This window comes from Mirounga angustirostris, unplaced genomic scaffold (assembly GCF_029215605.1).
Source record: "Mirounga angustirostris isolate CCGP_5_RB_7025 unplaced genomic scaffold, mMirAng1.0.hap1 SCAF_14, whole genome shotgun sequence".
In the NCBI taxonomy this organism is placed as follows: domain Eukaryota; kingdom Metazoa; phylum Chordata; class Mammalia; order Carnivora; family Phocidae; genus Mirounga; species Mirounga angustirostris.
This window is the reverse complement of record NW_026991722.1, coordinates 13,331,594-13,345,207: the sequence shown is the minus strand read 5'-3', so window position 1 is coordinate 13,345,207 and position 13,614 is coordinate 13,331,594. Positions and strand designations below refer to the sequence as shown.

The following is a 13,614-nucleotide window of genomic DNA, read 5'->3' as shown; positions in this document are numbered from 1 at the left end:
GAGCACTCAAACTCTGTTTCCCAGCTGCTCCGTTCCCCAGGTACCAAGCAGTTGCTGGCTTTGCTCAGAGGAATCATTGTGCCTGGAAAGAGAGCAAGCAGGGCTTCCCTGGTCGGGCCTCCAGCCCTGTCTGGTCAGGGATGGCCACAGGTCTGCACTTACAGACCCAAGTTGTTGACCCATCTCCAGGGCCATTTGTATGCCCCTTATTTTCCCTGTTAAGATGACATGGGATCTGGAGTGATCTTTTCAGCCTTTGGAGGAACTGTCTTCTTGTGCCTGACATCCTAACTTACTCAAGTAGGCAGCCCTGGTTTCCATTGCTGGTCCTGCTGCTCGCCTAACCTAGAGCATTGATAGGAGCTGACAGGACCTGCAGGTCTGTCCTGGTAAACAGAGGAGTCTGTCTCAGCCTTCTTGCTTCAGCACCACTCAGGATCAGCAGGGCCCTGGGAGGCTTGTGGTAGGAGTTCTTGGCTCCTTTTGTCAGAACTTGTGCTTTGTGTACTCCGTCTGTAGAGTAGGGGTCATGAATAAAAGGGGTATATCACCAGCACTTTGGAGCTTGAGTACTAGAATGTCCTTCCTGTGAATATTCTAGAATAGGTAACATGGTATAGAAAGTCTTCCCCACATAAGGCAAGAGCATCAATGGTCCAGAAATTAAAGGCTCATTCATACCAGCAAACATCCTTACAAAGGAGAAGAGGGTTGGGGGGCCAGGTCATGTTGAAGTGCATATGTCTGTGTGTGGAGTACAGTTACACGTGTTGAAATGCTCCCTCAGTCCCCTGGCGGGGGCAGGGGGGATTTAGAGGTGGACGGGGAGAGAAGTAGTCATTCCCCTTCTGTCCTAGGAGCGTCATGATGAGGGAGCAGCAGGCAAGGGCTCCTTGGGTGGTAAAGGGACATTCCCCCAGCTGGGCGCAGACTCCACACATGGGCCCTCCTCCTTGGAGAAGTCGAGCTTGCTTTGGTGAGAGAGGCCGAGTGGAACCCCCGGGCTCCGTTTTTCCTCCTAGCCCTCCTGTTGAGTTAGCCAAGCTGACACGTGCCCGGTCGCATCTGGGTTTTACCCCTCTTTGGGTTCCAGGAAACTTGGCACGGCCGGGCAGAAGCTTGGAGGCGCTGCTGTGCTCTGTCATATCAAGCATGACCCCATGGACCCAGGAGGATCCTTCACCTTGACCTCTGCTAATGTGGGCAAGTGCCAAACAGTTCTCTGTCGGAACGGGAAGCCGTTGCCTCTGTCCAGATCGTACGTCATGAGCTGCGAAGAGGAGCGGAAGAGAATTAAACAGCACAAGGCCATTATCACCGAGGTGAGGAGGGCACGGTTTTCCTCGGGGTGGCGGGGAGGTTGGGGCCGGGGTCATGGCAGAAACCAGCAACAGTCCAAGTCTGCAAGGTCACAAAGCAAATCCTCTGTACGAGCGGTCTGAAGACCTCACCTATAGGATAAAAAAATACTTCTCCAGGGCCTCCGTGTGTCAGAGGCTCCGCCCAGTGCTTCATGGCCTTAGCTCAGCTGATGCTCACAAGCCCCTCCGGGAAGCAGGGGGTTCGGGGCCTGAGGGGGCCACCCCGGAGGTCACAGTGCTGGTTCTGGTCCTCAGGAACGTAGCCATCCTGTCTTCCGAGGTCCGTGGGTCAGTGTAAATTTGGTACTTCGCTCCTGTTCCCGTTTGAGTCAGGCAGGGAGTGGTTTTTTCCACCCGGGGTTCTTCGCACCCCCGGCCCCGCGGGCACACTTGGTCTTCACGGCTGGGTGGAGAGGGCTCTGGGCACGTAGCAGGTACGGGTGCTGCTCCCCGTCCTCCAGTGCACAGGACGGCGCCCACCACAAAGGACTGCGTGGCCCCGGATGGCACTGCTGGGAAACCCCGGAGTGAGGCTCCGTCCTGGGACAGTAGGCGGTGCTCCCTCAAGCTGGGCCCTCGGGCCGCTGCTCCGCTCTCCGGTTCCCCACAGGACGCCGGGCCCGCCCCGAGGGCGCGGCTGCAGGGAGTCCGGCCCCTCCCACGTGCCTTAATGCCCATCCGGGCCCCCTCCCCTTCCAGGACGGCAAGGTGAACGGAGTGACGGAGTCCACGCGCATCCTGGGCTACACCTTCCTCCACCCCAGCGTGGTGCCGCGGCCCCACGTGCAGTCCGTGCCCCTGACCCCCCAGGACGAGTTCTTCCTCCTGGGCAGCAAGGGCCTGTGGGACAGCCTGTCGCCCGAGGAGGCGGTGGCGGCCGTGCGCCCCGTGCCCGACGCCCTGGCCGCCGCCAAGAAGCTGTGCACGCTGGCGCAGAGCTACGGCTGCCACGACAGCCTGAGCGCCGTGGTGGTGCAGCTCAGCGTCCCCGAGGACAGCTTCTGCTGCTGCGAGCTGGGCGCGGGGGGCGCCGGCCCGCCGCCCAGCCCCGGCCTCTTCCCGCCGCCCGGCAGCGCGGGGCTCAGGGAGCGGCCGGCCGACGCGCCGGGCGTGCCGTCCTCCAGCAGCGGCCTGGCGTCCGAGATGAGCAGCGAGCTGTCCACGTCCGAGATGAGCAGCGAGGTGGGCTCCACGGCCTCGGACGAGCCGCCGGCCGGCGCCCTGGCCGAGAGCAGCCCCGCGTGCGCCAGCGAGCCGCGCTGCGCGCTGCACCCCGTGGGCGCGGCCCACCCCTTCCAGCGCCAGCTGTCCAGCGCCACCTTCTCCAGCGCCCTCTCCGACAACGGCCTGGACAGCGACGACGAGGCGCCCATCGCCGGCGTCTTCAGCAACGGCAGCCGCGTGGAGGTGGAAGTGGACATCCACTGCGGCCGCGCCAAGGACAAGGAGCCGCAGCGCCTGCCGCCCGCGCCGGCCGACGCCAGCGACGAGGGCATCGTCGTCAGCGCCAACGAGGACGAGCCGGGGCCGCCGCGGAGGGCGGACGGGCCGGCCGCGGGGACCACCGGGCGGCGCCGCGCCAACGGCTCCGTGGCGCCGCAGGAAAGGAGCCACAACGTGATCGAGGTGGCGGCCGACGCGCCGCTCCGAAAGCCCGGGGGCTACTTCGCGGCGCCGGCCCAGCCGGACCCCGACGATCAGTTCATCATCCCCCCGGAGCTGGAGGAGGAGGTCAAGGAGATGATGAAGCGGCAGCCGCCGCCGCCGGGCCCGGGGGACCCGCTGCCGGACTACTGTGACACGCCACTCTGACCCGCCTGGGCGCTAGTTCCCAAATAAACTAACCGAGAAAGACGGAGTCGCAAGAGTCTCCCAGGCTCACGTTAAACCAGGGGTTCACTCCACGCCCTCCCACGTCCGCACCTGTCCTTGCACCTCGTCCGTAGGTTCTCCTTCTGTCGTTTGTTTTTTTAATCATTACCACTCTTCTAGTGATGCTCTACCAATATGATTTAAATTTGTTAACCTCTCCCCTAACATATCAGATGTGTAAAGACAAAGAACAAAAGGTTTAATATATTACAGAGAAACGGTTAATGTAATATTTTTTAAAATGGCTTTTTGTTGTTTTGTTCGGAAGGCAGGGCGGGTTGCCAGTGCTAAATGATTTTAATAATATTGTAATTCTGTATTTCTTGGGGGGGGGGGGGAGGCTTTTTTTTTTGTCTTGAAAATGATAGACATTTGTAGAATATGGAGACTAACTCCTAGGAGTTGCTTTACTCTGTCAGGTGACTTGAGTCACTGGGATTCACTAATTTTCTCTGAGAGAACAGTTGATTGAGAAATTTCTATTGTAAATAGCTCAGTGTTGTATAGTGACGCTTCAGATGTTTTGTAGTTTTGGCCTAAGGACACAGCCTAAACAACGGACTTTTCTCCTCCTCCTCCTCCCCCTCGGATGAGCCTTCCCCCCACCTCACCCCACCTGAGCTCATTCAGTGTGGAGGCTGAGCAGCGAAAGAGCACTTCTGTTCAGATAAGGGGGAGCTTAGGCCGCTAGAAAGGAACCTGCACCCAAGGGGCCTCTGACCCTTTTTCCTTCCTCTCCTGCCCCCACCCAGCCTCTTGACTTTTGCAGACACTTTGTGTTCCTTATTGCTGCCACAGTCAGCATGATTGTATACCGTTCAGTTAGATCATTTACATACCAAGAGCTATATTAAAGCAGAATGCACAAATGAACATGTCAATTTTTGTTATAATAAATATAAAATTTACAAGTATTGGACCCATTTGCTTTTGTCCCAGGTGTGTCTACAGGATCACACCCAGCTTGGGTTTGGAATGAATGGATGTAACTTCGGGGCAGATATTTCTGCCCTTTTTTTTTTTTTTTTTAAAGGGAAAACACCCAACAGGTTAACCAACCTTCAATGAGCTACTGAAATTGACCCTATGCAGAGCTGGTCTTAAAGCCTTTCTATTTCTTGTCATGATCATGCAGGGATAGACAGACAGAGGTTATATAGAGGCGATCCCTGGGAAACTCCTCCCACAAAGCCTAGTTCTTTCCAGTTCTCTCAGGGGCCCCTTGAGCCACATGAACAGGTTACTAGACCTTTTATGTGAACAGTGAAAGCCAGGAGCTGGCTGCCCACCTCCCCACCACCAGCAGACATAACGTTAGCACAGTGGAGTCCACCAGGAAATCCAATATTGCAAGCTGACTTACTAGCTTTTGCAGACTCTAGCACCCCCCTTCACCCCAACCCTGCATCTCGTGAAGGCAGACCTGTCTTCCTTTTCGGGCCTGCCCTCCAGTGGTCCCTGGCTAGCTCAGCGCCGGGACCGGGCAAGTAGTAGTTCTCCACGTGTAGACTCAGTGATGGACTGTCTGCTCTTTTGCTGGGGGGCCAGATCAGTGGACCAGGCTTGTCTTGGTAACGTCCATGCCTCCTTCTGGGTCTGGCTACTGGTATACATGCTCTTTGAAAACCACCAAGACCACAGAAGGATGAACTCAGCCCAGTAAGAGACCCAGGCACCAACGGACGAGACGGCCCAAGCCTACGCAGAGTGCTGTGCTCGAGCCAGGAAGCAAAACCAGCTCAGGCTCCCACACCCAGCCCCAGCCACCAGCAGCCTGCCTTCCTCCGCCTTTGCCCCGCTCCACGTGGATCAGAGCACACTTGGGAAGCTCTGGGATTGCACAGGGGTGCCTTACTTCACTTCTGCTCATCAAGGTGGCAGCTGATACTACAGGTAGAACTGCTTATAAAACTGTCAAGTGCTTAACCTGCGAAGGTCCCCGAAGCCAAGGGCTTTCCGGGGTGAGTATGAGAGAGAAGGGCATCCTCCCCTGCCACATTCCCTGCTTCCTCCAGGAAGGCCAGGGGATTGGGAAAGGGTCGGGGACAGGGAGAGGAAGGGGTTAGAGCAGAAGCCTAGCAAACTTGCAGTCCTGTTGAAGACTCAAAGGTCCCGATCGAGGAACCTAGAAGTGGTTTGGTGTTGGATAAAGCACGGGCTGCTCGGCGTGTGCCCAGGGAATAGGGCATACCAGCTTTGAAGGGGGCACCAGGGCCTGTCTCCGGAGCCCAGACACCCAACCTGTCCCACCCGGTTTCTCTTGATTGCTGTTGTCACAGCACCACCTGCTGGTGAGATCAGACTTCGTTCTTTATCCTTCTCCACTCTTCCAGAAGACCCAAAGTCACTTATCATTTACCTACACCCTGACAGAGAGCAACCCCAAGCGCTTATTAAATAGGCAGAGAAGCTGCATTAAATCACGTGATTGCGCCAGTGCCCGCGGGCCTTGTACGGTGGGAAACGGACATGCGGACAGATCAAGAGGTGTAGCCAGAACCCCAGCGCTAATCTGGGAGAGCGGAAGTCAGGCTCCAACATCTGTCAATCCCCCATTCCCCAGGATGAAAGAAAGAAAAATCCGTAAGAGGTGTCCGATCTTAAGGGACAGCGTCTGAGAATCCGCTCAGTGAGGGCACTGCCTGGTGGGGAAAGAAAGGCCGATTCCCGGGGCGCCTGAGTGGCTCAGTCGGTTAAGCGTCTGCCTTCGGCTCAGGTCATGATCCCAGGGTCCTGGGATCGAGCCCCGCATCGGGCTCCCTGCTCCGCGGGAAGCCTGCTTCTCCCTCTCCCACTCCCCCTGCTTGTGTTCCCTCTCTCTGTGTCTCTCTCTGTCAAATAAATAAATAAAATCTTTAAAAAAAACAAAACAAAAAAAAGCCGATTCCCATTTGTGTTCATGCCCACGTGAGCACGCATCGGAAGACGCGGTGAATTCACCCCACCACATCGAGAGAGACTTTCTGTTAAGTGTGGGGTCTGCCCTACCTGCCTCCCCAGTGATCGAACCAGGTAACGTATGTCGAGTGAGTTGTAGAGAGGAAAGCCTTATGTAAGTGGAAATACGGTCACGGTTATAATTGGGAACACAGCAAAAGTCCCTTTTTAAATTAAGAACTCTCAGAGGAGCAGCTGTTGGGATTCTTACAGGTAGCAGAGAGGAGGTCATGGTAGAGAAAATAGCCTTTTCTCCTTTCTTACCAATGAGTCTTTTTGTTCATCCTCCAACATAAATTTTCTGCAAATTAGTCTATGCAAACAATTTCACTTTTGTCATTCACCTACTATGAACCTGGTCGTATTGCTGCATATTTGAAAGATGATTCTAAAGGTCGCCCCCGCATCCCACGCCAAACCGAAATTACAACCACATTCAGACGGGCTGCTCCCATGGTCATTCTTCAATTTCTAAAGAGGTAGAAGTAAAACTGGCTTTAAACTGAAATTATGACTTTCCAGTCATTACTATTACGTGGGTCTTATTCCAAAAACCATACTTTGCCCTAAATACCAATCTTATCTATTGAAAAAAAGCTAAAATGACAGCAAAAATCATTTTCCCAAATGTTGCAGCCCCAGATGCTGACTTTGAGAACTCATTTACAGGCCATTGGCTTCTCTGGGTCTTTAAGAAAACTACTCCACCAGTAACATTTGAAGGTCCTTGGATCAGTTTTCCATTTAATAGAAATCATGCTGCCAGCCAGCAATAAATCCTGCACACAAAGTAAACTCTTCTATTTGGCCTCGAATACATTTTAAGAATTACTTGGATATTCCTTGTGCTGGAACATTTCGGTATGTTAAAAATAGCTCCTCAAGATCTCCAGTCCAACCCGACCACATCAGAGGATCCCGAACTCCCCTCCTGCACAGACGCACCCAGTCTCCAGCTTGGACAGAGCAAGGTCTCCGGGAGAAGAGCTGAGGGCGGACCGAGCAGCGTCTGCACGAGAGACAGACAGAGTGAGCGAGCGAGAGCGGGAGGAACAGCAGGAGAGACGGACACGGGACGAAGGCAGCACCGGCCAAGCTGGGAGTGCAGGGGGGATACTCCTGAGGGACCGTGAGCACAGAAGAAAAGCCACAGTTTAAAAGGGCAGCGAGAAGAGAAGGGACCCAGACCGAGGGCCCTGTTTCCCGGCCCCCTACCTCCCTCCTCGTTAGATGCCCTGGCCGGCCCGTCGCCTCCGTGAGCCGCAGGTTCCTAGCCTCCACCGGCCCCAGCTGTCCCAAGAGGACCCCAGACGGCACACACTGGGACACCCCTGCTCAGCAAGCACAACCGCTCCGACCAGCTCGCCGAGGTGACAGGGGCGCAGAGCACACTGCGACACCGCGGTCCCGTGCCACCCAACAGAGGACTGCCCCCGGGACCCCTGGGGCCAACGCCCGGCTCAGCGGCAGCTGCCCTACAGGCAACCCTGTGCTCAGAGCACTCCAGGAACCACTGGCCCCTGCCCACCTCCGCTCCGGACACCCTGCCAGGGCAGCCCCTGCGCCGAGCGGCCAGGGACCTCCCCAGCCCAGGCCTGCCCCACGTCCAGCCGCCCGGCCACGCACCCCGTCCCTGCAGAGCCCTGGGGCCACCATAAGGCTGGCGGCTGACTCGCCTGCAGCCTCCAGCCAGGGCCCCCTCGGTGTGGAGAGCCCTGCACCCGCCCCTGCCCCAGCCCACGCCAGCCTCGGTTCCAGCCACCGCACCAGGCTCGCCCCGGCACAGCGTGCTCCACGACCCCCAGCCTGTGATGGCAACGGCTCCAGCCACGGTCCCCGGGCACACACGGTCTACACGGGGGCCACCCACACAAGATCAATCCTTCACGGAAGGTTTCCACCCCATTCATAGAAGCCAACACAAAGTAACGCAAAGTGAGACCCAAAAATATGCTCCAAACAAAAGGAGACAAAACCTTAGAGAAAGAGCTAAATGAAAGGCAGATAAACCGTCTACCGGATACAGAATTCAAAGTAATGTTCCTAAAAATGCCCACCGGGATGGAGAGGAGAGTGGATGAACTCAGTGAGAACTTCAACAAGTGATAGAAAATATAAAAAATACCAGTCGGGACTGAAGAAAACAGTAACAAATGAAAAATACACTCGAGGGCATCAACACGTTAGGAAAATGAAGAATGGATCAACAATCTGGAAGACGGTGATGGAAAGCACCTAAGCTGAACAGAAAAACAAAAATTTAAATGAGGATAGGTTAATGGGACCTCTTGGACAGTATAAAGTGAGAAAACATTCACATTATAAGAAACCCAGAAGGAGAAGAGGGAGAGAAAGGGGCAGAACAATTATTTGAAGACATAATAGCTGAAAACTTCCCTAACCTGGGGAACAAAACAGACATTCGGGTTCAAGAAACAGAGTTTCAAACAAGATGAACCCAAGGAAGTTCACACTATGACACATACTAATTAAAATGTCAAAGATTAAAGATAAAGAAAAATTTTAAAGCAGCAAGAGACACGGCTGGTGATGTCAGACACACCAAAGAGATGGATGAAACTGGGCCGAGTTTATCAAGAGGACCATCTTGAAAATCCCAATGACTGATATGACGACAATCCTCCAAGCCTGGGATTTTTTGTCTGAAAAATCAACTGCAGACCATCAACTTCTGGCAGAGAAAGGAATCTCTTGTTCAGGACTTTGTTCTGCTCTGTGAGGAGAAGAGTGCAAGTCTCCATGATGCAGCCCTATTAGACATCCTTTATATTCTGCTTGATCAGCACCAGGAAGTTTGGGATGTTTTTCAGATGAGTAAAGGGCCAGATAAAGACCTTGACCTTTTTGATATGGAACAATTCGAACGTTCACTTGCGAAAATTCTTCAGAGTTTTAGAAAATGTGATGGTCTGCTTCAGAGACGCTGAGGAGAGTGCAACGTGGACTCGAATTGCCTGGGGAACACAGTATAGAAAGCCAAACCAGTACAAACCTGCTTGTGTGGTGCATTATTCCCAGACTCCCCACACCTCCACTTCCTCCACCAGCTGAAGAGTAATACACCCCTTCTGGGTCAGGCACGGACTGTTGCTAGCAAGCACCAGACGATTGTGAAAATGGACCTCAGAAGCTGGTGTCTGGACTCAAGACTACTGTTTTTATTTTATTTTTTTTAATTTATTTGGGAGAGAGAGAGAAGCAGGGGGAGGCATGGGGTGGGGGGCGGGGAGAGAGAGAGAGAGAATCTCAAGCAGGCTCCCTGCTGAGCATGGAGCCTGACTGGGGCTCAATCCCACAACCCTGAGATCATGACCTGAGCCAAAATTAAGAGTCAGCAACTCAACCAAGTGAACCACCCAGGTACCCCAAGGCTATTGTTTTTAAACAGTATAATCAGACCTTTGAAACTCGTAACTCTACTACACCCCTTCAAGAAAGAACCCTTGAGCTGGATATGCACATGGATTCAAGGATCATTCATGACAACAGAATAGAAAGAGTCTGGAGAGTGACTCAAACTCTGGGAGATTATCCTCAACCAAGACTAGAATTTGCACAATATAAGCTTGAAACAAAATTCAGAAGTGACTTAAATGGCGACATCTTGGCTGAGAAAGGAACCCCTCTGGTGCCTAATAAAGTTCTCTAGCCTGCATCTTCCTGAAGCATTGACATCCTTGGCCTCAGCTGGTATAACAGATGTATCACTTTCTCCCTTCCTCACTTGCATACCCCAGAAGGGAATGAATTATTTTAAAATTAGAGGTAAACAAGATGAATGCGGTTACAACTATATTGCATATGCATTTCAGTTAACCACAAGCTAGATGGCTCCTGTTTATATACTTGTGTTTTAGAAATTAGTTCTTGATATTGACAGTGAGAGATGTTCAATATAATTGTTGGGACGGATTCTTTCCTCCTACACTGTGCAGCCCTCTCCCCCATATCCTGCAAAGCATAGCAACAGTGTTAGGTTGTTATACATGAATTTCATGGCAATCACAAGCTGAAAACCTATAATAAATACACACAAATTATAGAAAAGAGCCAACAATAACACTAAAAATCACAAGGAAAGAGTAAAAGAAAAAAGGAACAGAGAAGAACTAGAAAAACAACCAGAAAACAATTAACAAAATGGCAAGATGTACATACCTACCAATAATTAAGATGTAAATGGTCTAAATGTTCCAATAAAAGATATGCGGTGTTTGAATGGATTAAAAAAGGAAGATGCATCTATAGGCTACTTAGAAGAGACTCACTTCAGACCTAAAGACACATACAGACTGAAAATAGAGGGAAAAACATATTCCGTGCAAATGGGGGGAAAAAAGATGGGGTAGTAATACATACTTGACAAAGTTCAAAACAAAGACTGTAACAAGAGACACAGTAGGGCATTACAAAATAAAAGGACCAATCCAACTGGAGGATATAACAACAAATATCTATGCACCCAACAATGGAGCAGTTAAAGAAAATGTTAACAGATAAAAAGGGAGACATTGACTGTAATACAATAATAGTAAAGGACTTTAACATCCCATGACATCAATCATAGATCATCCAGGCAGAAAGTCAATAAGGAATCCGTGTCCTTGAATGGCACCTTAAACTAGGTGGACTTAATAGATATATGTAACACATCCCATCTAAAAAACAGAATACACATTCTATTCATGTGCACATGGAACATCCTCCAGGATAGCTCACATGTTCAGCCACAAAACAAAGCTCAATAAGTTTAAGAAGATTTAAATCATATTAAGCATCTTTTCTGAATACCTTGGATGAAACTAGAAATCAATTACAAGGAAAAAAATCTGGAAAACCACACACATGTGGCACTAAACAACCAAAGGGTCAATGAAGAAACCAAATAGGAAATTAAAAAAAAAAACATGGAGATAAATGAAAATGAAAACAACCCAAAATCTTTGGGATGCAGCAAAAGCAGTTCTAAGAGGGAAGTTTATACCAATACAGGTATACCTGGAGAAAAAAAAGAAAAACCTCAAACAATCTAACTTTACACCAAAAAAAAGGACTGGAAAAAGAACAAAGCCTAAAATTAGAAGGAAGAAAATAATAAAGATCAGAGCAGAAATTCAATGAAAGAGACAAAAAATAAAATAAAAACAATAGAAAAGATCAATAGAACAAAGAGCTGGCTCTTTGGAAAGATAAAATTGATAGCCAGACTCACCAAGAAATAAAAGAGGACACAAAATCAGAAATCAAAGAGAAGTAACAACCAACACCACAGAAATACAAAGAACTACAAAAGACTATTTTGAAAACTTACATATCAACAAATTGGATGACCTAGAAGAAATGGATACATTCCAAGAAACACAATCTTTCAAAACAGAATCAGGAAAAATAGAAAATCTGAATAGAATGATTACATCATGAAATTGAATCAGTAATCAGACAAATCCCAATTAATGAAAGAGCATTCACAGGTGAATCCTACCAAACATTTAAAGAGTTAATACCTATTCTTCTCAAACTATTCCAAAAACTAGAAGAGGAAAGAAATCTTCCAAATACATTCTACAAGGCCAGCATTACCCCCATACCACAACCAAAGACACTACTAAAAAAGGAAACAATAGGCCAATATCCCTGATGAACATCAATTCAAAAATCCTTAACAAAATATTAGTGAACCACATTCACCAATACATTAAAAAGACCATTCTCCACAGTCAGTGGGATTTATTTTGAGGATGCAAGAATGGTTCAATGTCCACAAAAATCAACATGATACACATTAACTGAAAGATAAAAATTATGTGACCATCTCAATAGATGCTGAAAAAGCACTTGACAAATTCAACATCCATTCAGGATAAAAACTCTCAACAAAGGCCAAATGTCACAAACCCACAGCTAATATACTCTATGAAGAAAAACAGAGTATTTCCTCTAAGATCAGAAACAAGCCAAGAATGTCCACCTTTGTCACTTCTCAAACAACACTGTAAGTCCTAGCCATAGCAATCAGACAAGGAAAAGAAATAAAAGGCATACAAATTGGGAAAAAGTAAAACTATTTGCAGATGACATGATACTATATATATATATAGAAAACCCTAAATACTCCATCAAAAAACTACAAAAACTGATGAATTAAGTTACAGGATACAAAATCTACAAAAATATATTGCATTCCTATATACTAATAATGAAGCAGCAGAAAGTGAAATTAAGAAAACAATCCCACTTATAACTGCACCAAAAACAATACATTAGGAATAAACTTAACCAAAGATGTGAAAGACTTGTACTCTGAAAAGTAAAAAGCATTAATGAAAAATTCAAGACAATGCAAATGGAAAGACATTCCATGCTCATGGATTGTTAAAATGTCTGTACTAGCCAAAGCAATTTACATATTTAATGCAATCCCTATCAAAATACCAATCGCATTTTTTACAGAACTACAAAAGACAATCCTAAAACATGTATGGAACCACAAAGGATTATGAATAGCCAAAGCAAATTTGATAAAGAAAAACAAAACTGGAGGTATTATAATTCCAGATTTAAGGTTATACTACAAAGTGGTGGTAATTAAAAAGAGTATGATACTAGCATAAAAATAAACACATATATCAATACAATAGGAAACCCAGAAATAAATCCACAATTATATGGTCAATTAATATTCAACAAAGGAGGAATGAATATCCAATGCAAAAAAGACAGTCTCTTTAACAAACAGTGTTGGGAAAACCAGATGACCACATGCAAAAGAATGAAACTAGACCTCTTTCTTTCATCAAATGGATTAAGGACCTAAATGTGAGACCTTCCAAATTCCATAAAAATTGTTGAAGAGAACACAGCAACATCGGCCATAGCAACATTTTTCTAGGTAGTTTTCCTGAGGCAAAGGAAATAAAAGCAAAAATAAACTATTGGGACTACATCACAATAAAAAGCTTCTGCCCAGCAAAGGGGAAAAAAAAAAAAAAATCAACAAAACTAAAAGACACTCTACTGAATGGAAGAAGATATTTGTAAACGACATATCTGACAAAGGATTAGTATCCAAAATATGTGAAGAAATGATATAATTCAACACCCAAAACCAAATAATCCAATTACAAATGAGCAGCAGAAGAGGGGCACCTGGATAGCTCATTTGTTGGGCATCTGGCTCCTGGTTTCTGCTCAGGTCATGATCTCATGGGTTGTGAAATCAAGACCTGTGTTGGGCTCCATGTTCAGCAGGGAGTCTGCTCGAGGATTCTCTCCCTCTGCCCCTCCCCCCCCAAAGTAAATCAGTATTTTTTTAAAAAATAAGATATGAACAGACATTTCTCCAAAGAAGACATCCAGATGGCCAACGGTCACATGAAAAGATATTCAACATCACTCAATCAGGGAAATGCAAATGCAAACACAA

General features: G+C 48.5%; 1 protein-coding gene, 1 long non-coding RNA gene and 1 pseudogene across 8 annotated transcripts in view; 2 read left to right on the top strand and 1 right to left on the bottom strand.

The window, feature by feature from the left end:
* Positions 1-8,911, top strand: part of PHLPP1 (PH domain and leucine rich repeat protein phosphatase 1) — a 222,773-nt gene extending 213,862 nt beyond the window's left edge. The window contains exons 15-16 of one of the 2 annotated variants that reach the window (XM_064578772.1): positions 1,094-1,322; positions 2,061-8,911. In XM_064578772.1, the coding sequence (XP_064434842.1) occupies positions 1,094-1,322; positions 2,061-3,173 (1,342 nt within the window). In that variant the 3' untranslated portion in view covers positions 3,174-8,911. The remainder of the gene's footprint in view (positions 1-1,093; positions 1,323-2,060) is intronic. The other variant, XM_045886594.3, reaches the window with a different exon arrangement.
* The window catches only part of LOC123852537 (uncharacterized), a 51,476-nt gene that overhangs the window by 9,939 nt on the left and 27,923 nt on the right, over positions 1-13,614 (bottom strand). The gene's annotated exons all lie outside the window — the stretch shown is intronic.
* Positions 8,741-13,328, top strand: LOC123853221 (centromere protein N-like; annotated as a pseudogene).